At 42.5% G+C, this 23,855-nt stretch overlaps 1 protein-coding gene across 1 annotated transcript in view; it reads left to right on the top strand.

Annotated features, from left to right (window-relative positions):
• SYT14 (synaptotagmin 14) overlaps positions 1 to 23,855 on the top strand; it is a 103,943-nt gene that overhangs the window by 68,850 nt on the left and 11,238 nt on the right. The window contains exon 5 of the mRNA XM_015412105.1: positions 18,214 to 18,403. Within this exon, the coding sequence (XP_015267591.1) occupies positions 18,214 to 18,403 (190 nt within the window). The remainder of the gene's footprint in view (positions 1 to 18,213; positions 18,404 to 23,855) is intronic.

Raw genomic sequence — 23,855 nt, 5'->3', positions numbered from 1 at the left:
GGGGGTTGCAAGCATAGGGGGGATGCTTGCCTTGGTTCCACTGTCTGATGGGGGGGTCTGCCCAGGTGAACTTTCCCTGTGAGTTTGCTGTCTTATTTCTGAGCTGTTCCATAGACTCCTGTAACTGCAGCTGTCTTTTCTGGAAAGAGCATTGGAGAGACTTTTTGGGGGAGTCTGTAACTGGGACGCCAGAAATGTAATCCACCCCCAACTTGAAGAGATTGTAAAAGAGCAGGTGGCAGGGTGAGGTTCCCTGTGCATTTGGTGTGTGTAACTTGCAGGGGGTCCATTCTATATACTTTTGAACCTGTGTCTGACATGTCCCCCCAAAAAACACTTCCCTGACTTGACCTTAGTCCTGTTGGGTTCACAGTGCCACAGTGGCACTAGTTCTGCTGGGCACATTGCACTGGTTCTGCTGGGCTTGCAAAAATGCCTCCAACCTTCAGTTTCTACTGCAGAGATTCTCTGGGACTTCGATTCTGTTCTGCATGGCTTCTGTTGTCCTTGCTTTTTTGCTGTTTTTCCCTCCATAGGAGCACCTTCTTTGGGGGGCTGTAACTTGGACCCCATAAATCCAATCCTCATCAAACTTGGAGGGCAAGTAGAGGAGAGTCATCTGGAGATCTCTTGCATGTTTGGCATCTTTAATTTGCACAGGATCCATTCTATACAATCCTGACCCTCATGAACCTGTGCTTGTCATTTCCCCAGAAAATGCTTTCCTGGGGACACCTTCTTTGGGGGAGCCATAACTCGAACCCCATAAATTCAATCCTCACCAACCTTGGCATGTAGGTAGAGGAGGGTTAGCCGGATATCCCTTGTGAGTTTGGTGTCTCTATCATGCTGAGGGGTGTTCTACCATGTCACAAACCTCACAAATGAAACTGGTTTATTTGTGATGTTTCATGGTTCATGAAGCTGGCATACCATGAACCATACCACATTTTCCCAGTTCATGCCCATCACTACTCAACACCAGTTCTCTAGGTGAAATCCATCTGGTTGTCCTCATGAATTACCCCTGCATTGACCCATGTGGATCTATAAGAACCAGATCATCACTGAGACAGTACCCTAAGACCACAATTGTACCTTTAAAGATTGACTACCTCTTTCAATAGTCTTTCAGTAGTCATGTATGGCTGCGAGAGTTGGACTATAAGGAAGGCCGAGCGCCGAAGAATAGATTCTTTTGAACTATGGTGCTGGAGAAGACTCTTGAGAGTCCCTTGGACTGCAAGAAGAACAAATCAGTCAATCCTCAAAGAAATCCACCCTGACTGTTCCCTGGAAGGCCAGATAATGAAACTGAAGCTCAAATACTTTGGCCACCAAATGAGAAGGGAGCACTCACTGGAGAAGACCCTGATGCTGGGAAAGATTGACGGTCACGGAAGACGGGGATGGCAAAGGATGAGATGGTTAGACAGTGTCATAGATGCAATGAACATGAAGTTGAGCAAACTTCAGAGGACGGCGGAAGACAGGAGGGCCTGGCGGGATCTGATCCATGGGGTCGTGAGGAGTCGGACTCGACTGTGCGACTGAACAACAAAATTTTCTTAATAGATGCTAATAGTACAACTGCTATAATGTGGGATTTTCATGATTTTTTTTTATATTAAAAAGTGGTCCTCATACAACCACTGCTGTAGTTCCTGATCTGAAAAAATTATATTGGCCTGAAGTGTCCAAATAATGTCAATGTGTTCCCTCTGGTTTTACAATCAGAATGTTGGCTTTAATTGTTAAAGTAGATTTCCTGTTTTTTCATGGTCTCTGTTCAATCCAATAATATAGTAAAGAATCTGACACAGCATCTCTAGAAATGGCAAGAGTTCTAGTCTGGGAGTTGGCCCTTCTGTCCTGGCTCTAGAGTAACTCTGTGACTGCCCTTAGCTGTGAAGTAAGCAGCTTCCCACTGTTTCCTCCCAATCACTATACAAGTGGCATTGCTGAGAACATTATCCGTGATTTTGTCTGTCAGAACTTGAGTAGGTGAACATGCCTTCCATGGGGGCTTTAAGACCAGCCTGTGCTCTGGCATAATCAGAAAGCAGACTTAATTTTTGTTGAATTCACAGAAGGCTAAATTTTAGAAGTGACCCTCATTAGAGCATTCTCAAATCTCACTAGAAAATAAAACAGATACCCTGAAACTCTTGTTGATTTCCAGGGGCTACTGGAGTCGAATCTATCTGTTCTACTGCAGATGTTAAAATTGTTTGACTAGGGTCTGGGAGTCCCAGGTGTGAATCCCCACTTGTGCCATGGAAGCTTGTTGGGTGACCTCACACACTCGCCTCCTAACCTACCTCACAGGTTTGTTGTGAGGACAAAATGGAGGAGAGAAGAATGATGTAAGCTGCTTTGTGTCCCCATTGGGGAAAAGGGTGGGGTATAAATGAATTACATAAAAATAAATAAATGCTCTCTGAAACATATATTTGAAGTAACATAATGATCTTCCTTATCTCCTGCAATGATCAAGTAAGTTTCAAGAGAAAGTTTTGATTTGGAGATAAACTGGATATTTTTTTTTGCCATACCTTTTGCCAAGTAATTAAGCACTGCAGCAGAAAGACAGGCATTGTGATGGAAACCACTCTGGATTATTTGAGACTCAAGGGCTGGCAGACAAAAGGCTAAACAGCTAAAGTTTAAGGAGAGATTATTTGGCATTTCTTCTGAATGGCATACTGCCTTTCCTTGTGGCTCAGTGTGGTTTCCAAGTAACAATTTAAAATATACAGAATAAAATAAAACTCCAAATAACTCCCCCCCCAAAAAAAGATACCAGTAGTCTGTGCCACAGCGATTCAATATCCTGAGACTTCAGAGATATAAACTTGATGTATGTAGAGAAATGCTGGGAACAAAAGTGCACAGACTACTCTTAATATTCTTGCACTGGTCATGATGTAGGATCCCACCCCGCAATTTCATAAATACAGAAACACAACAACCTAGTGCCATAGCAATGCCTCTGGGTGGTTTCCATGCAGGAATGAATGCTGTGTACAGCTTACAGGAACAATTCAAGAAAGACAAATTCTCTGGGCAGTGTGGTAGAGGAACTACATGCGTTACGAAGAAATTGCTCCTGATCATGGGAAAATGGATCTGGGGTTGCAGAGAGGTGAGTGGAGCAACTCTCAGATATATGAAATGCTGGAGGTTTCCAGGCTAGGTATTTCTACTTTAGTTCAATCACCATACAATTTGCGATGTCAGTTTCTAGTTTGTGGCATACTTATGGAATCCAATGAAGCGGGGGCAGCAGCTCATGAACCCAATCCCTTGCCTGCTCCAGAAATCTCTTCTGGCTGCGGTCACACGGAGCATTAGCCACACTACTGAGATGGATGATAGGCGGATTTTCCGGGCGCGATCACACTGCAACATCTGGGAAGCGTAGAGCTCCCATGGCAAACACGAGGCTTCCTGCCGAAGATGCGGAGTTAAAAACTAGTACCTCCGAGGTACTAGTTTCCAGAAACCGCGGGGCAAGGGCTGGCGTCTGATCGCATTTCTGGTGGTAGTCCGTGGCATACGGCGCCCGCCCATGTCCCGTCGCAAACAGGGTCCCCCCCAAGTCTCCACGGTGCATGTGCACGAAGAGGAAAGCTAAAGTTCCGTTGCTCCGCAGAATCGCGCATGCCATTGGTGAGATCGCACCGCTTCTTTGCCACACTGCAGGATCATGGTGTGATCGTCACCTCACCCCTACCCACGGGACCTCAACGGGACCTGTGATCGGGCGGCCGCGCGTTATTTTGCTCTGGGCCAAACCGCCACTCTTTTCCCCACATTTTACAGCCCGTGTGACCGGGACCTCAGTTTGGTTTCAAGAAAAGTACAAGAAGATCTATGCAAGCTGAAGAGTGAGTATAGATGTCAGGCCACCATTCTTTTAGGGGGTCTGAGTCAATGCACTGGAGTCCTGTGAGCAAAAATTCAAATCTGTGAGCTACTGGCATTAAAGTTGTGAGCGAGCGATTTGGCTGCTGCATAAATTAGTTGGCTCTGGAGCCCTCCTTCCTGAGCGGAGACAAAAATATGTAAGCTGGAGGCAAAAAAACTGTGAGCCAGCTCACGCTAACTCAGCTTAGAGGGGGCACTGGTCTGAGTCCCAGGAACAGAACTTGAATTGATGATCTGATGGTGTAAAAAAATCATATAGCCCCTTTGGCATACATGTGTGGACTTCTTGAATCAGTGATGGAGTAGGACAAATGGTCTAGAATATTCAGGAGAAAAGCAAGCATGGTACTTGACTGCATCCCTCAACTGTATGATACTCAACATCCAGCTGTTGGGGCTGGTATGCTGCCATGTTGGAAGGAAGTCTTAGCGTCAGTCACTAAAGAGAATGAATACTTAATTCCCAAAGAAGAAAAAGAGTAGATGAGTCAATGAGTTGCTCCAGAGGTCCTTTAGGAGAGCTGTGATTTGTCTTTACATTTTGGTAGCTGAGATCTGAACTATAGTGCTGTGATATACGGAACTGAGTAGGCTGGTGTCTTCTCAGTGGCAGAAGATGTCTTCTACCATTGTTTGTACCAGACAGACTGAGATATTGAAGGAAGAAGCATACTGTAGTATTCAATGCAACATACTGCTAGGAAAGTGCATAGAATTACAGCACTAGTGCTTCCTCTAGTAATTTAAAGTGCAAACTGCTTTGTGTATGTTACCGTAATAATCTTTACAACAATCCTGTAAAGTATGTCATTATTATTACACTCATATTGCAGTTGAGAACTGAGGCTGAGAGAAAGGCCACCTTGATAATTATGGCTTGGTTCACAGTCCATCCTCTTCTCCACGAGTCTACATTAGCTTGGCAAAGTCTGACAACGGCCTCCTGGCAGGAAATGCTTATCACTGTTTAATCTTGAAAGGTGATAGATACAACAAAGAATCATTTTATTGGTTTAAATATTGTATTTCACTTATTTCATATAAATTCTAGGCAACTTGCAAATGATGGTAACAATAGATTCAGGTGGGGTAGCCGTGTTGTTCTGAAGCAGCAGAACAAAGTTTGAGTCCCGTGGGGCACCTTCAAGACCAACAAATACCTTGAATAAAACTTAGTTGGTCTTAAAGGTGACACTGGACTCACACTTTGTTCTGACAGAAACAATACTTTTTCTTAAATGATAACACACGGTACTATAGGCAATGCCTAATAAAATAGGCATTTTATTAAGCCAGCTGCTGTTAAAGTAAGAATCTTCAAGCTGCCCATCCAAATGACTTGCAGTGAGATGCTCCAGTTTGTGTTCACTGACTATTAATGTAATTATATACAAAAAGGTTTCTGATGAAAAACGTTTGCTAAATCTTTTAAATTGCATGTCTGATGAATGAGAGCTACACTCCTCTTTTGGAGCAAGGAGCTTTGTGTCTGAATAACTGAGAAATCTCATCTCTCTCAAGAATAAGGGTCAGTTTACAGGACCGTAGGCTGAGAAAGAACGAAACTGAAGATCCCTGGTTAGTGTGTTTATGGTTTTTGGTCAAGGAGCACCATTACCACTGCAGGAATTACTTTTCATGAAAGTCTGGGATAACAAGCCCTTATTCCAGAGTGTGCACATCATTTTATCTTCTGCAGTTCATGTCATAGCCAGTCATGTAAACAATTTCTGAGTAATATAGGCTGAGTGTTATTTCACTGGAATGTGTGAGCTCCCTGGGATAATGTAAGTGGCTTGTCTGAACAAGTCGCTTTGAACAACTGTCAACAAAGTCAAGATCTGAAAAGCTGTAGTTGCAAGGAGGTTAATGGGGGTAAGTACACAGGATATTTTTAAAGAGAGGAACCAGTATTGATTTCTTAAGCTCCAGTTAGACTTTTCCTCTTTACTGTTTCTTCAGTGTTTCTCAAACAGTCCAGGGACCCCCCCGCCCAAACTCTGTGAAAACAGAGCCTTCTCAGTTTTCTGGGAAAGGGAGCAGGAACTTTGCTTCAAGGAAGTGGGGTGGAATTGCTTTCCCTCCTCTTTCAAAAGTGGGAGCTTGTAGAGCTGCTATCACCCACAGCCACCTAGTTTCCAGTTTATCTCAGAGCACTAGCCAGAAAGCAAACCAATTGGTTACTTTAATCTAATAGCTCAGACTTAAGAATTCTAATTGCTGAGTGGCACCAAGGAACAGCTGTCATAGTTATTCTTGTATAAAATGGTTTTTCACTCTGTTTTCCAGTGCAAAAGATTTTGCCCTATAGATAGACACCAGTCTGTATAACAGCTAAGGGGGATTTACATCTGAATACCAGACAGGCTTTTTGTGATGTTGGTTTTCTGCTATTTCTACAAGCAGCTCTGAAAAGTTTTTCTTGTCTGTTCAGCCAGTGGTTGGCCGAAATGATTAATCAATAAGGAAGTTTCTCACAGTCTTCAGTTCATAGTCCTTTCCAGTCAAAGGGTGAGCCTTTTGAGTTGTGGCCATATCGTTTGATACCTGACCATATAGGTCATGTACAGACAATACAAACATTTTACTTAAACTTGCTTTTAAAGTATAGGGGGTATGATTGTTAGCTCTAACCACCTGAACATCCCTTGCATTATGACAGAACCATCTAGCCCAATATTGCCTGTTCTGATGGACAGGTGCTTAGTAACTAGAAGTTTTTCTAAGCTCTGCTAACTCAGTCAGTCAGTCAACCTTTATTGGCATAGATAAAATACAGCATGGATCACATTTTAAAATGCATATCAAAATTATGTAAATATAAAAGTTCAATCTACCGGGGCTTTGACATTATATTCTCTTACCCTCATAGCGATAGAAAGAAATCGCGCTACTGAGAAAGTAATGTGAGGGCAAAGATCTGAAACTTTTAAAACTGGAAATGCCAGGGAATGAACCCAGGCCTTTGGGCATGAAAATCATGAAGTCTTCTACTGTGTTACGGAGGACTTGTTTAGGGCAAGTCAGCTCATGCTTCAGGTTTGATCCTTAAAACATATTAGCAACATTTCATTCATCCATACACAAATCTCCATGCTGACCTCACCCTATCAATAGTGAGGCTACACCGAACCATGTACTTTCTCTATGCGCTTTGCAGAAAGGGAAGAAAACAGCATGTGTTTTGCTGGGAAAGCAAGAAGCTGGATAAGGTTTCCTTAATTTCTTTAAAACAGCACACAGTTCCTAATAGTTAAGCTTCTGGAACAGCAGTGGCAGAATTTGTTGATGCCCTACTCCTGCTGTAGATCACTGAGCCGACCAAAGTTTTGTTCCTGGGGGAGTCAGTGGATTCTCAGAAGCCATATCTGCAGCACCTTTAAAGCCGTTCATGGCCTAAGACTCACATATCTGAAGGACTTTCTCTACCCATATGTCTTGTGCACTAGTTATAGTCCTCTACCTATCACCTTCTGGTTGTTCTCCTGCTAAAATTTGTCCACTTGGCAGTGGCATTTCCCAGTCCTTTTCAGTAGTATCTCCCACCCAGTGGAATGGGCTCCAAAATCAGGTAATGGGGGGAATGTCCTTAGAAGTCTGCTTCTTAGGAAGAAGTCTTGAAACACCATTTGATTTGCCAGGGCTTTTAATGGAATTTGACCTGCAGGCTGGGAGGAGAGTAATGGGGTTTTACTGTATTATGTATTCTTTTAATTTGGAATTGTAAACTGCCTTAAGCCACAAGGGAAAGACAAGGTATAAATATTTTAATAAGTGGGGCTCAGCAGTAGGAATGGGAAATCAGAGGAAATTGCCACTCCCCCTCTTCTGACAACTTAAGTGCCCTTATGTCTTCAGGAAGTATGGTTCGGTACAGGCAACTATTTTATACATCTATTCTCGAGTTTTGCTGTAAACCTTGGAAGAAACTATGAGCTGGCCACCACTGAATGACTAGTTTTCCAAAATACTCAAAGGCCACAATTTCACAGTGAACCCATAAAATTGCTGGGTTTTATGGCTGTAAGTATCTTTAATTCCATATTGGATTGAAACCTTATCTCTGGATCTTTTCCAGCAAATAATATGAAAAGTTTTCCTTGAGCCATAACTGTTTTTTACAGCCTGTAGCAGGAAGCTATGGCTGTAAGCAAAAGTTACCTTACTTGTGCCATTGTCAGTTGCTAATGCAGATGATAAAAAGGGTATCTAGGCAGTATTTTTTATGCTTTATCATAGCACATTCCAGACAAATTAAAGAATATATCTTGTCAATTTTTTTAAACTAAAATGTACTGTGTAATTTTTATTAGAAGACTTATAAAAGCACCGCACACGGTGCATAAAATGAGAAAAACGGCACTAGGGTCCCATTCTTACCTTGCTGAATGTCTGTTGAGGAAGTTGGAACACTGATTTGCTAGAACATATAAATTCTGTTTTGTCATTTCATTTTGAGAATGCATTATTCAAAATAGCTTAAGTTTGGGAACAAAGCTGATTTGTGACTATTGTGATACTTGTGTTCTTAGGATAATTTGCCTATGTGTATATTTCCAATATCACTTATGATTTCAGAAAGGAAATTTGATGTAACTTTAAGTGCTCTATGGCAATAAATTAAGGTTGTGTATGTTTTTTTTCTAGAGTTTTAGTCTCTTGATTATACTCAACAAAGAAATTATATTTGTATTTGATTTTACTTTAATCAGTGTTTTTTGCCCATGACAGGAAAAGTTATTTTTAATAGAATATCCACCAGGTTACCCTCTTGAGACTGAACACACACCCCCGCCCCAAAAAAATACTAAAAAGCTTTTGAAAAGTTGTGTTTAAATAATTTCCCAAACAAACCAATTAAGCACTTTAATAAAAACTTAATAACTATGGAGACAATGGTTCTTTTTAATGTTCTCGTTGTACTATTTGAATCCCATATATTGCAAGTACTGCTCCCATTTCACAGAATAGGACAAGAGTGGCCCCGGTCACACGGAGCATTAGCCACGCTAGAGAGATGGAAGATAGGCGGATTTTCCGGGTGCGATCTCACCGCCACATCTGGAAAGTGTAGAGCTCCCGTGGCTCAACCGAGGCTTCCCGCCAAAGATGCGCAGCAAAAAACTAGTACCTCGGAGGTACTAGTTTCCGGAAACCGTGGGGCAATGGTGGGCCAGCACCCGCCCATGCCCCGTTGCGAAAAGGTTCCCCCCCCCGAAGTCTCCAGAGATACGCACAAGCACCCAATGGGGCATGCACATACTTCAAGTTAAAAAAAAATCACAACCCTGTTTGCCGCGCCGCTTCTTTGGCGCGTCGTGTGATCGGCACCTCCCCCCTAACCACGGGACCTCGACAGGACCGCGAGGGGATGCCTGATCGCGCAGTCATGTGTTATTTCGCTGCGGGGCAAACAGCTACGCCTCCCCCCCACGATATCCGGCCCGTGTGACCGGGGCCAGTATAGCTCAATTCAGATCTGTCTTCTTTGGCTGAAGTTGTATTGTAGCTAAAATATGAATAACAATTTTAAAAATTACAGATCTGGTGAAAAGAATTTTGAGACTGATACAAAGAGACTAGCAGAGTATCACCTTTTCCATGTCCCATTCCGGGTAAATTTCAGTGTATTACTTGCCAGGTTTGTATTTTGGTGAGATTGGGATTGTCCTGCTCCCTGCAGTCAGGTTGCCTTTGCAGGAAAACTGGGCTTGGCACTGGAAACACAAGGCACTGGTCCAGCAAGGCAGTCCTCTCAGACCTCAGCGTAAGTAGGCTGGGAAGTAATTGGTCTCAGCTGCACTGTTGGCAGGTGCTGGAGGAAGAACTATTGTCAGAGCACTACTCTATATCCATAGAGGGGTTCCATGCAACTTGCCTGGGGCTTTGCCTTCTTTGTGCCATCTCAGCCCAGGCCTTCTGCCACCTCCATTCTTACAGAGCGGGAACGGGTTCTGGGGGCCTATGTGGCTAGGGTTGTCAACTCCAGGTTCAGAAATACCTGGAGATCTGTGGGTGGAGCCTCAGAGAGTGGAGTCTAGGGAGGGGAGAGGGACCTTGGTAGGGTATACTGCCATACACAACACCTTCCAAAGCAGCCGTTTTCTTCGATTAGAATAAATGTTTAAAATAAATAAATAAAAACAAGCTATTTATATAGTCTGGGGATCAGTTGTAATTCTGGGTGATCTTCAGCCCCCATCTGGAGGTTAACAACCCTACTATGGACCCAGGTTTGCATCCTGTCCAGCAGAGGCCTGGTGACTATTTCAGGGGCTGGTGGTGAGGTCTCCCTTGTAGGCTGAGGCAGGGTAGCCTCTGGTGCTGCTGGACCATTGTCAGCAGGCACCTCATGGTGCCAAGCCCTCCTCCTCAGCCTCTGGCCTTGGCTCCTCGGGCTCCTCCCCTGAAGATTCTGAGCTTGAGTCACTGGACTGATCAGAGGGGATCATGACAGGGGTAACTAGCTCCTGATAACAAAAGGTTGCACTTCGGTTGCACCATGCTTAGTAGAAGTAATAAACCTTTATTTGCAATTTTGACAAATATTTCCAGCAGTCAGGTTTATCACACCATGTTCCTAGTTTGCAATAAGTTCATTCTGGGTTTTTTTTTGAGGGGCTAATGGGTGCAGGATATACAAATTCAATCATGCTACTTTCTGAGAAAAACTTTGAACACTGAATTTCAGAACTTGATATTCTGCTTCAGCATTGTTTCAAGACTCTGAAGAATGGGGACCCAAGGATAGCTCCTTTCTGTGCTGATACCAAATCTGTCAACTAGGGAGGAAGGAGATAGGTACTTACAACAAATCACCGAAACAGGTGAACCCCATTCATCATCTATTTAGTGCTGTGTGCATGTCACAGTCACACATTCAATGGCTAGATATGGAGATTCATGCATAGACTGGAAGGGTTGTGATGTGTGGAAATCTGTTTCTTTGCATGGAGCACTCTGGAGAAATTGGAGGGTACAACTTCACATATTGTATGATAGTAAACAGTTCTTTGAGTTATCCATCAATGCTTAGTTTTATATTAAAGTTCTTTCTTTATCTTACTTTGTGGTGTTCCGTCACATTTTAATCAGTTTTACTGAACACAGGTCAGAAGGCTGAAAGTTCTCTGAGCTCAGCCCTGACAGTGTACTACAGTTACACTAATGTTTATCAATATCAGGAGCGGCCTAACCTACCCTCATTAAGAATTTGTATACTCAACCCTTGCCCATTCTGGCTAGTAAAAGGCACCAGAGGATGACTGGCCCAGTGAATGGGGCAAATTTTAAGTACTTCTTTAATGGAAGGACACCTGCCTGTAGCTTTGAAAGTAGCCATTGTAAAGCTAGAGTTGGAAAAAAGTAGCCATTGTAAAGCTATAGTTGGGGGGGGGATCTATTGGAGAATTAAACAATCAATCTCTTATCTGCCTATTTTGAGTCAGTTTGCTCAAACAAGTGATGCCATATCAGCTCCAGGCACTCTGGATAATGATTATCAAGACCCCTTTTGCTCAGCATAGGTATGGGACCAAAACTGTTGTCCTGGTCAACTGACAGGGATGCTGCATCCTTGCTGGTTCTCCTACACTTCATGCAGCTTTTGATACCATAAAACATGGTATCTTTCTAGACTGACTCACTAGGATTAGATTGGGAGGTATGGCATCCTTCCTGATTGCTATTTCCAGGGGTCATTTCGTAGAAAAAGAGCTAGGGGAACTCATTAGCATAACTCATTAGCATATGCCACACCCCCTGACATCAGGGGCTTGGTGGTGGACCTGCAAGGCCAGCGGGAGTGCAAGGAATCCCTGCCAAGGCCCACCCTGGCCCCAGGCAGAGGTGGGGAGAGGCGGGGAGGAAGCAACTTACCCTCCCTCTTCTCCTGTCTCCTCCTGGCTGAATGAGGGCTGGAAGTGGGGCGGCCGGAAGCAGGGGGCAGGGCTTCATCATGTGCCCCGCCCCCCTGCACCTCACCCGGGGGAACTGCGTTCCCCCGCGTTCCCCCCCGAAATGACCTCTGGCTATTTCTCAGAATGTGGTGATGGGAGACTACTGTTGTATCTAATGGCTAGTAGTCTTACTTATGTACTAAGATATTAATACCCCACTTTTCCCACTGTCCACAGTGGCCCAAGTTAGTTTTACAGGATCTTGCAGGGTTCTAGATTATTTGCTCAGTGTCTACATCAGGGATCCCCAACCTTTTTGAACTTGTAGACACCTTCAGAATTCTGCATCAGGGTGCTGGGTGCAACAAAAAGTGGCTGCTACAGTAGGTGGAGCCAACCAAAAATGTCAGGAAGGGAGGTTACACATAACTCCAATAATAACTCTCTGATATTTCAGGCAGAAGCTCTGTTTAACAGGATGCCTTTTAAAATCTACATGCTCTTTTAAAATATTTTCTTACATACGCACAACTTACCTTCAGACAATTAGTGAAGATCCTTGTGCCCTTGTTGCAGCTGCTGCCAAGGCAATTAAAAAATATATATATCTGCACAGCCAATCAGATCTCCAGTGGCCAGTCAGAAGCCCTACTGGGCAAAAGCCCCACCTGACTCCAATTACTTTCTAAAGACACTTGGCAGGTGCCAGGAAAGGTATCAGTGGGCACCATGGTGCCCATGGCACCACAGTGGGAACTCCTGGTCTACATGAACCCATTAGGGAAGATGATCTAGAAATGTGGAGTTTGATGCTATCAGTATACGGTTCTGGATGGGGCTGGAGAAGGGCTTTTCTACTATGGGCAGAGGAATTTCACCAATTCTCCTTTCTTGCTGTAGACCTCTACAACATGTATGCTTACTGGGGCCCCTTGAGCCCTGGGGACAGTGTTTCAAGGGACATAGTAGACTGCAGTGGAAAGGGACGGAGGAAAAGTTGTATTCTCTCGGAGTGCTTTGGATCCAGCTGATTATGTTGACTTCACATATGTCATTCTCAGTGTTCCCTCTAAGCTGAGTTAGTGTGAGCTAGCTCACACTAACTCAGCTTAGAGGGAACATTGGTCATTCTATAAGCTGAAAAATATGAATGAGAATCCTAAATCAAGATAGCTATGTCCTCTTTTTAGAACTACCCTTTTCCCATTAAAACTGTTATTTCCAAGTTAGGTTGAGGAAATTCTGTATCTGATGAAGTGTGTGTTCACACGAAAGCTTATACCTTTAATAAAACTTTGTTGGTCTTAAAGGTGCCACTGGACTCAAAACGTTTTTCAAAGTTAAGAGAAAATGTTATTTAGGAGTTATATGTTACATATATGCAAGTTGTATATGGGAGAAGATCTGTAGCTCAAGGTAGAACGCACACTTTTGCATTCAGAAGGTCTGGGTTTAATCCCCAAGAATCTCGTTTTGCAGAATTAAGAATGATTTTTTCTCTTTCAGCACAGTTCCTAGTCAGAGTAGGCAGTTCTTGGTCCATGGTCTGCCTTGACATACAGCAGCTTCATATGCTCATTTGTTTAACAGCAAGGTCACAGCAGCATTATATGACTGGCTAAGGCAACACTATAAATTAACTAAGTGAGGAATACAGTTAGATATAGAAACATACAAGAAGGGAACCTGCAAGGATTTGCAGGGAAGGAGGAATCCCATGTCCTCTCCCCAGTTCCTGCTTCCACCTCCTCTGGTGCTGGCCCCCACTTTTATTCCCTCCATTCTACCAAGTCTTCTTCTCCCCACTCTATCTTCACTTCTCCCCTACCCACACCTGCTCACTTGGTCAGTTTTCCATCCACCCTGATTACCTGCTCTCGTATATACACTCTTCCCCCTCCTGCCTACCTGCTTACCTCTCTAGTGCCACAGGCAAAGGGAGGAAACAGGTGGGCAGAGGAGACAAGCCATATTCAGTTCCATCTTCCCCTTCACATGTTTTCTGGGTAGCCATTGGCACCATGTCTTCATGTGGCACTTCGGATTAGTATGACAATGTTTTTTGCCCTCCATTACAATTTTTTTAAACATACAAAAAACTAAAGAGACTTATCAGCTGATTAAATCGATGGCTCTGAGAAATGGAAAGGATTTAACTGAGCTGCGTTGCTGAGTAGGATCTTTATTTTATGTTCAGCTCAAGTATAAACTTTGTATGTAAAGTATCTTTTAATAAAAAATGGATAATTGCCTTGTGGGAGACATGCTCCTCTACTCTCCCCACAAAATCATATCAATTTCAGTTCTGTGAACATGGAAGTTAATTTGATTTGGAAACTTATTTTACTCTGACATCTGTACTTTGCCTACTGGTAGTATTATTTTATACAGGCCAGACTTGAGCCTTTTGCCTGTCTTTGCAAATACTGAAGCAGTGCTCCCAATCTACAGCAAGCCCGTGAGACAGAGGAAGCTTCCCTCTTTGTGGACCTGAAACATTTTCTACTATCATATCCTAGCCATAAATTACCCATGCAGTTACTGGCTTGCCTCCAGAAGTCAGATTAAAGTCTTTTTATTTTAAGTACTATTAGTAGTCTGGTTCCAATGCAGTTCAAGTAGACTCAGTCTCTTATACAGGCCCAGTTCTAGAAGTCCAGTTTACACTCTTGCGTCTTTGTGCTATTCATTTCTCCTGCATCCTGCAATTTTTAATGTGTGTGTGTGTTAAGTGTCATCAAGTCATTCCCAATTTATGATGACCCTATGAATTAATGACCTCCAAAACATCCTATCATTAATAGCCTTGCTCAGGTCTTGCCATGATTTCCTTGATTGAATCAATCTGTCTCACGTTAGGTCTTCATCTTTTCCTGCTGCCTTCAACTTTTCCTAGCTCTATTGTGTTTCCCAGTGACTCTTCTGATAATGTGACCAAAGGACTGTAGTGTATTCAATAGCTATCATTGAATGCATGTGTATGATGAATCACTTCATATGAACACCATGTAAAGCTTCGCCCTGGGCTAGGATCCAAATGTAACCAATTGGAGAACTAGCCCAGGATGTGTCATCCAATCACTTCACAGCAAGCTCCCCGAGCGGGAACGCGCGTGATTGGTCATTATAACTTTAACCCTATTGGTTGTTATATGTACAGTGGGCGTGGCTATATTAGCGGGGAATGTTTAAAAGCAGGACAGCTGCAATGTTAAGCCGAGTCCTGGCTGACTGATGTTGATCCGTGTTGGAAGTGAGTTCGAGTTGAAGAATAAAAGCCACATTCTTGCTGAATCACTCTCCGACTCTTTGTTAAGTCCGCGACTTAACAAGTACAATAGCCTCAATTTAGTTATTTTAGCTTCTAGGGAGAGTTCAGGCTTGATTTGATCTACAACCCACTTATTTGTCTTTTTGGCAGTCCATGATATCCGGAAAACTCTCCTCCAACACGACATTTCAAATGAATCAGCTTTCTTCCTGCCAGCTTTCTTCACTGTCCAACTTTCACACCTGTACATAATAATAAGGAAGACTATAGCATGAATTATCTTGGTCTTTGTGGCCCCCAAGACATCCTTACACTTAAGGATTTTTTCTAGCTCCTTTATGGCTCCCCTTCCCAGTCTCAACCTCCTTCTGATTTCTTGTGTGCAGTCTCCCTTTTGGTTGATGATGAAGCCAAGGAATAGAAAATCTTTAACAGTTTCCATTTCTTCATCATCAGTGCTAAAGTTGTGTAATTCTTAAAGAACGTAAAAACGTAAGAAGGGCCCTGTTGGATTAGACAAATGGTCCATCTAGTCCAGCATCCTGTCTTCACTATTTTCTGCCAGTAATGTGGTGTTGTCTACATAGCTCTTATTGCTAATGTTCCTTCCACCATTTTTCACTCCACCTTCATCTAAATCTAATCCAGCTTTCCTTGTGATATGTTCTGCATATAGATTACAGAGACAGGGAGATAAAATGCATCCTTGTCTGATATATTCCAAGTGGAAACTATTCTGTTTCTCCATAGTCTGTCCTAACAGTAGCCTCTTGTTTGGAATACAGGTTGAGCATCAAAACAATCAGATGCTGTGGCAGACATATTTCTTTTAAAATCAACCATAGCTTTTAATGATTTACACAGTCCAAAGCTTTGTTGTAATATGATTTTCCTTTGAAATTCTTTCATATACTACAGTAACCAACATAAATTTGCAGTATGTTCTCCAGTGCCTCTTCTTTTTCTGAATCCAGCTTAAACATCTGGCATTTAGAATCATAGAATCATAGAGTTGGAAGGGACCTCCAGGGTCATCTAGTCCACCCCCTGTACAATGCAGAAAATTTACAAATACTTCCCCCTCCACACCCACAGTGACCACTGTTCCACACCCAGAAAATGACAAACCTCCAGGATCCCTGGCCAAACTGCCCTGGAGAAAAATTGTTCCCTGACCCCAAAGTGGCAATCAGCATTTCCCTGGGCATGTAAAAAAGGGCCACAAGAACTAAGCACCGAGGCAACCCTTCCTGCCCTCCCTCTCATGATCTGCCTAAGTTCACACAATTAGCATTGCTGTCAGGTGGCCATCTAGCCTCTGTTTGAAAACCTCCAAAGAAGGAGAGTCCACCACCTCCTGAGGAAGCCTGTTCCACTGAGGAACCACTCTGTCAGGAAGTTCTTCCTAACGTTTAGCCAAAAACTCATCTGATTTAATTTCAACCCACTATTTTCACCTCGTCAACCAGATCTTCCCTGTTGGTAAGAATGAAGTCCAAGATAGTAGATCCCTTTGTTTCCGTCTCCACTTTTTGGGAAATGAAGTTGTCAGCAAGACAAGTCAGGAATTTATTGTACCTTTCATTTTCTCGTTCAAGATATGGTAGCAGTCTTTGTTGTAAGATTTTGAACATCACTTTACTTGTGTGAGAAATTAATGTGACAGTCCGACATTGCTGCAGTCTTTGATGTCTCCTTTTTTTGGAATTGGAATGTAGATTGAGTGTTTCCAGTTTGTGAGACATTGTTTTGTTTTCCATATTTGTTAGGATTTTGATGGACTCTCTTTCTTTGACTTGAAATAACTCTACTGATATCCCATGTATGCTTTGACTTCACTTTCTAAAATTGCAAGTTCTTCTCCAAAAGATTCTTTTCTCGGATAGTTCTTCAGTTGATTGTTCACATGTTTTCTTTATTTTGTCCTGTTTAGTTGATGTATTCTCAGCATACCTGATTGTTCTTTAAATTTCCCGTTGGTTTTTAAAGAAAATTTCTATGTATATAATATATAGCTTCACAACTTTATTTTGTCCTGTTTAGTTAATGTATTCTCATGTTGATCTTTCAGCATACCTGATTGTGCTTTAAATTTCCCATTGGTTTTTTTTTAAAAAAATTATGTATATAATATATAGCTTCACACAAAGAACAAGGGTGAATAGATTTCAACAATACTTTATTATTTTTTGACAATCATATATCTCCTATCCAGGAAACTTGCCCAACGTGGCTTACAAAATAAAGCATAATAAGAACATATAACATTAAAAATTGTTAATTAAAATCCAGTACTAGCAACCCGACCACAAATTAAAAACATAAGTTACAAAACAGCTGAAGATGAATTTAGTAGTTTTCAAGTTAAGGGCAACTATAAAAATGGTGATAAGTATCAGTCCCTTAATGAAAAGCCTTGATAAACAGAAATATTTTGATCTAGTACCTACAAGAGAGTAATGTAGGTGCTAAGCAATATTCTACAGGTGAGATGCCAGCACTGAAGAAGCCCTATCTCTTGTTCACTTCCTCTATACCGCTGAAGGTGAGCACAGCGACAGCAGGGTTTAAGAGGAGGATAGTAGCTGGTAGATAATATGAAATGAGGTGGTCCTCCAAGTACTCTGGACACAAACTGGCTTTCAAGATGCTGGAAACAGTTGGGCAGCCAGTGCAGATTTTAAGCATGGTGCAGATATTTCAGGGTGATACAAGCCTTTTATCCCACTCCTGACAGTAGCCTGCTGCCGTATTTTGGGCCAGCTGAAGTTTCCAGATCATTTTCAAAGGCAGCCCCATATATAACACATCATAATTAACTAACTTGGATGCAATCAGAGCATGGGCCACTAATTTAATTAGTGATATCAATTATTTTGGCATAGGAAGTGTGGTGGGGTCTTGATTGAATTTTCAGTATTCTGATTTCAGCTTTGCATGCATTGTTCTTTTCAAAAAACAACAACCCCGTTTTTATTTGAAAATAAGTTGCTGTGAGTTGTTCAGATTAAGTTTAGATATTTTAAAAAAATATAACGGAATAAATGTTATAAATGGATCGTTGGGTATCTTGGTTCGTTAAAATGCTGGCAAATGCTTTGCTTTTGCTTCCAGGGCTGTGACTCCCAAATGAGCATGTCAGAAATGTCCTGCAGTGAAAGCACCTCCTCTTGTCAGTCTCTGGCACATGGCTCAGCTCCAGAAATCCTCATTGGACTGCTTTATAATGCCACAACTGGAAGACTAGCAGCAGAAGTGATAAAAGGCAGCCACTTCAAAAACTTGGCAGCAAACAGACCACCCAGTGAGTGGGATTTTTTTTCCTATCCTAATGCTTGTGCTCTTGGGGGGATTTCAGTGGTGGGGACTTCAATCCTATCATTTAGTCTTACCCAGTCAAACTGAAATAGTGCAATCATCAGCTAATCTGTTTCATGTTTTATATTGCCAGTCAGCTGGGAAATGGCAGAAATCTAAAATTCAAAATATTAGTTGCGATTTGACAAGATCATTTTAATTTTTCATGATGGACTGACTAATAAATTACTTTTATCATAATGATTAATTGCTGAAGTATTAATGCCTCACATCACAGAGCCAATATTAAAAGTTACAGTGTCTTTTTAAAAAAGCGTGCCAGCGACTTGTAAATGAGTGAGGCTATGGCTGCTCTGAGGATCCTGACAGAAGAATGTATAAGTGTGTGAGAGCATAAGTCATATTGATGCTTGCACTTTAGATTTGGTGCTCTAAATGGTGGTTAAAAATTATTCCTGATATCCAGTATGAACAAATGTGTCACTGACTTTTTTTCAGACCAAAGCAGGTTTATGCTGAGTCCTTTCATGTAAGGGCGGTGGGGGTGGCCCTGACTCAGTGGTTGATTGTGTGCACTACATGCAGACAATTCCAGTTTCCATTTCCTGGCATCTTCAGTTAAGCAATCTGACAAAGCAGGTGTCAGGAAAGACCTTTCTCTGTTTGAGACCTTGGAGAGCTGCAGAATATTGAGCTAGATGGAACACACAGAGTAGTCAGAACCAAGGCTGATGTTCTGACATGGAACAAGGCAGCTTCATGTGTTTGTGGAGAGGTACACAGTTCAGTGTACATACAGAAGGTCCCAGGTTTAATCCCTGGCATCCACTATTAAAGAATCTGCCATCTCCATTTGAAGAACAGATGATACCAATCTAGATAGACCAAGGTAGCGTCATGTGTTCATATGAGTTCATTTTGCGTGAAGTAACAAGATGGGACCAGACATACATGGTCTGAGCATCCAGATCCAATCCCTGGTAGCTGCACATTCATGATCCAGTGCAGAAAAATAATCATTGGTACAAGAACCATGGGTGATTTCCCACAAGCACTGCTCCGCGCTCACTCCGCCCTTTTGCCCGGATGGTATGTGTCAATTTCACACAAGTTGCTGCGGGCCGCATTTTGCCCCGCAGCTTCGTGCGATTTTCCCCGCGTCTACTCAATCCTCAAAAAACAGGATTGAGTAGACGCGGGGGAAATAGCACGAAACTGCAGGGCAAAATGCGGTTGCGCAGCAGCTTGTGTGAAATTGACACGTACCATCGGGCCAAAGAGAAGAGTGAGCGCGGAGCAGCGCTTGTGGGAAATCACCCCATGACAATGCTCTAAAAATTATTGGGAACGAGATTAGAACTCAGCCTGACAGTTCATTTTCAGCAGCAGCTCTCTGGCAAGCATAACATCTAATTCATGAGATGCCTGCGCAGTCCCACGTGTGTAGTGTGCATATGCAGGCCTGCCAAGGGAGATGTAGAAAGCTCTAGAAGTCATGAGGCACTCCTCCCCTGTCCCCCACAGATTGCTTCCTACACTTTTCAGCAGAGGGAGAGAGGAGTGCCCATCGCTCAGTTCTTTCTCTGATGCCACAGAGAGAGGTTGTGGTTTTCCTAGGTGTGTTTACCGATTTCCTTCAGTGCATTTGTCTTTTTTGGGGAGGCCAAATGGTGTTCCTCTCCAAACTTCTTCTGCCACCTTTTCAAAGTGCCTGAAAGCTGCATCCACAGTTTCCCAGCTATTCAGTTGCCTTGCCTTTTTCTCTTTGTTTTTGAGGCATAATGTCCTCAAATGCTCTGTTCAAGAAATGCATGGGTTGTGGGTGAAAATTCTGCAGATGGACAGCCATTCCCTCTGCATAATCTGCCTTGGAGAGGAACAGCATGTTTCCTAGTGCCCCATTAGCGAGCTTTTCATGCCTAAGGCTAGGCATGTTAGGGCTTCCCATTTAAAGGCTGTGTGATGGGAAAAAGCCCTCTCCTGCTTGGCTTCTGAGGGATATACCACTCCTGTAGGAGCAGACCTCCACACCTTGGTTCCCTCAAGTCCAAGGTCGATTCTGATATTAGGCCTATCTTGGTCTTTGGCCCTGCCAAATACTCTACCTATTTCTGGTCATTGTTCCTTGGAACTTTTCCCCCAAGAAATCAAAGCACAAGTACAATACAAAAAAATCTGCTGATGTGCCTTCTAAGCATACGTCTACTGACCATCAGAGCTCCCAGGTGTGAGAACCCTCACCTCTGCACCCTTAGAGATAGTCTGTGAGGTCCCATCTATCCCCAAGAAACCTTCTCCATCCTGAGCTCCCAGGTGTGAGAACCCTCACCTCTATCCCCAAGAAACCTTCTCCATCCCATCACTCATCTTGTGATGACCACTCTGTTTTTCTGATGTCAGAAGAGTAGCTAATTGATTCCAAGGGAGTCGCTCCAATTCCAAATCTGTCTTTGGTTCCAGGGCTGCCAGAGTATCCTTTATATCCCCCATGCACCAGTTCAAGCCCAGGGCTGCCCTCACCAGCACTATGGACATAAGTTGGTATCACATTTGCCAAAGGTCTCTCCCTATTACTGTATCAGCCAATACCAGGTTCAAGAGTCCTATGCTGATTATGATCCTTGGGCCCCATTTGTATTATCTATCTTTGGTACAAATCCTTATGGCCCAGATTGTAATCTGAGCATCCACCCCCATCTGCCTCTTTGGGAAGGGATCCAAACTTGGTACACTCTGCAGAAGTTCATCAATCTGCTTTCCTTGACACTAACCACATCTATGATCAACCTCTCTAGGTTGACTCTGAACCAGATTGTCTTTTGGAACGATCTCTGGAAGATGCTGTGGCAGATCCTACATCAGTCTGTCCAAGTGAGGACTTTAGCCTTTACACAGAGCAGCTGTTGTGCATGGCACATTCTCTTGAAATCAAGGCAGCATTAGATGGTGTGGGCAGGAGGGTCTCTGCATCTTCTGCATTGGTTTTCAAGATTTTAAATTACCAGACCATTACAGCCCACTATCAGCTTTTCCTCTGGGGGAAAAAATTGTCCTTATTTATATCTGATACTTGAGAAAAATAATAAAGATGCTAAGTTTTAATTGTTTTTATGTTCTTGTAGGTATTTTTGTTGGTTTTAATGGTTTTAAAGATGTGATTTTATTATATATGTTTGAATTTGTCAATTGCTTTGGTGGGCCTTATGAGATCAGAAAAGTGGGGTGTACATTTTGTAAAATAAATACATAAGATCAAGGCTACTAAACTTTCAAGGCAGCAGATTTCATCTGCTAAACACGAAGCACACTGTTTTGCTTGTAACCTGGCTGCTGCCGATTCCCTCAGATCAGGGGTGTCAAACATGTGCCCCGGGGGGCAGATTAGGTCCTCGGAGGGCTTCTATCAGGCCCGCAGTAGAACTGGCTGTCTTCTGCTTCTTCTTTCAGTTCTGCTGCTGCGGCATCGTAGGTTTGCAGCTTACAGATACACACCTGAACAGCATACTCAAGATTGCAACAGTACAGACATTTTGATGTAATAATTCAGAGCAACAGGTGTCAGTTATCAGACACTGTTAAATAAACAAAATATTGCAAGAGCGCTGTTTTAAGCATGTTTTTATTTTCATTTTTTTTAAAGTTTGTGTCCTTTATAAAGTTTATATCTCTGCTACCTGGCATTACATTTTATGACACACATGGCCCGGCCCAACAAGGTCTCATTTATGTCAGATCCGACCCGCATAACAAATGAGTTTGACACCCCTGCCTCAGATGGTACTCATGGCTATGCTCCATGGCCCTTCCAAATGGGACATGTGAAAAAGTGGAGGAACTTCCTTTCAGTGGCACAGAACTCTTTAGGCTTTAAAACAAATGAGGCCCTTGAAAGAATTAGAAAAAAATAAATTAATTGCCAAGATGCTGGATATCATTCCTACTCAGCAACTTTTCCAAAGAAGTAGGCCTTGTTACAGGCCATGCCATCCTTACAACTGAGGGAGGTGTTATCAGATTTTCCAGCATCATTCCACCTCAAACCTTTCCTACTCTCATCCTGCACTTCTGAATAGGAGGAGACATAACTCCCAGAAAGGCAAGGCCAGGGCCCCCTCAGTGAGGCCAATGCAAGCCCCTAAGCAGGCCTTTTGACAACCACTTGTTGACTTCCCCTCCTCCACCTGAATTGGGAAAACCCATCTCACCTGGGAGGATATGACTACAGACTATTGGGTCCACAACATTATCTCAGTGATATACCACCAAATTTCTAAACTCTCCAAGATTCTTCCTGTCAGTAGTGCATCCACCCATACCCAATCCCCAGCTGTTATCAGAGGTAGAGACCTTCTTCAGAAAGAAGGCAACAGAACCAGTGCCTGTGAATGAACAGCACCTTGACTTCAGGGCCGGATTTCGATTAAGAGAGGCCCTAGGCTACTCCACTTGTGAGGCCCCTCCCATTCCCCCACCCTCACGACAAGAAGAAAATGGAAGAGTGTTATAAACAAAGTTGAGTGAAGCCAAGGATGATGATGGGTATTTAAAATTCTGCTATTCACAATTTCTCCTCTAAAGGACATAAGATACTGTTAAATACCATAGTGATTGAACTTTGTAAACCTTTTGTGGAATAAGCATTAATTTTTAGGAAAATGAAGTTTTAATGTTATTCTTAAACCCCCCCAAAAAACCTTGAGTTTACGAATTATATTGCCTGGGAAGTGTAAATAATATGATCATGATTATCTGACAGTGTGGCACTTTTAGAATCTACTTTATGTTGTCATTAAACAGTCAGTTTAAAAATACATATTAAGAAGTAAATTATTACCATCAAATATAGTAAGACTAAAAATGTTTTTTTCTAGCCTTCCTCATAGCAAAATCATCCAAAACTTCATCAAAATTTGTTTGTCTAAGTTTGTCACTTTCAATGTACAGAATGCTCAGTGCGGACAACCTCTTGAGACATCGTGGCCCTTAATTTATTTTTAAATTCTTTTGAGTCTTGAAAAACTCCTCTCTCCCGAGCAGTTAGTAACCATAAAGCTAAGAAATAGCCTCAAGATTGCTTCCACATTAGGAAAGGCCATCTGAATTTTTCCCTTGTATATAATTTGATAAAGGTCTGTATCTTAGGCTCTTCTGTAAGCCTATGGCTTTGTCTCATGTACAGGTGAAAGTACAAAAGTTCATCAATAAGTTTCAGGTCAATATCTTCTGGGTATGCTTCCATCAACAGTTCAATACCTTGCTGAATTTCTTGCTTAGATGTTGTCAGATTAGCAAGAATGGAAAACAATTGTGCAACATCACTGTACACAGTACTTCTTTTTAAATTGGCTTCAAGTGCATCTAATATAGGAATAAAGGATTTTATCCTAAAGTTATCTCTTGAAAAAAGTGCATCTAAGGCAACAGGTGCACTTCTATCA

The sequence above is a fragment of the Gekko japonicus genome, unplaced genomic scaffold (assembly GCF_001447785.1).
Source record: "Gekko japonicus isolate JY-2015 unplaced genomic scaffold, Gekko_japonicus_V1.1 scaffold1609, whole genome shotgun sequence".
NCBI classification, from domain to species: Eukaryota; Metazoa; Chordata; class Lepidosauria; order Squamata; family Gekkonidae; genus Gekko; species Gekko japonicus.
This window is presented reverse-complemented; position numbering and strand designations above follow the sequence as displayed.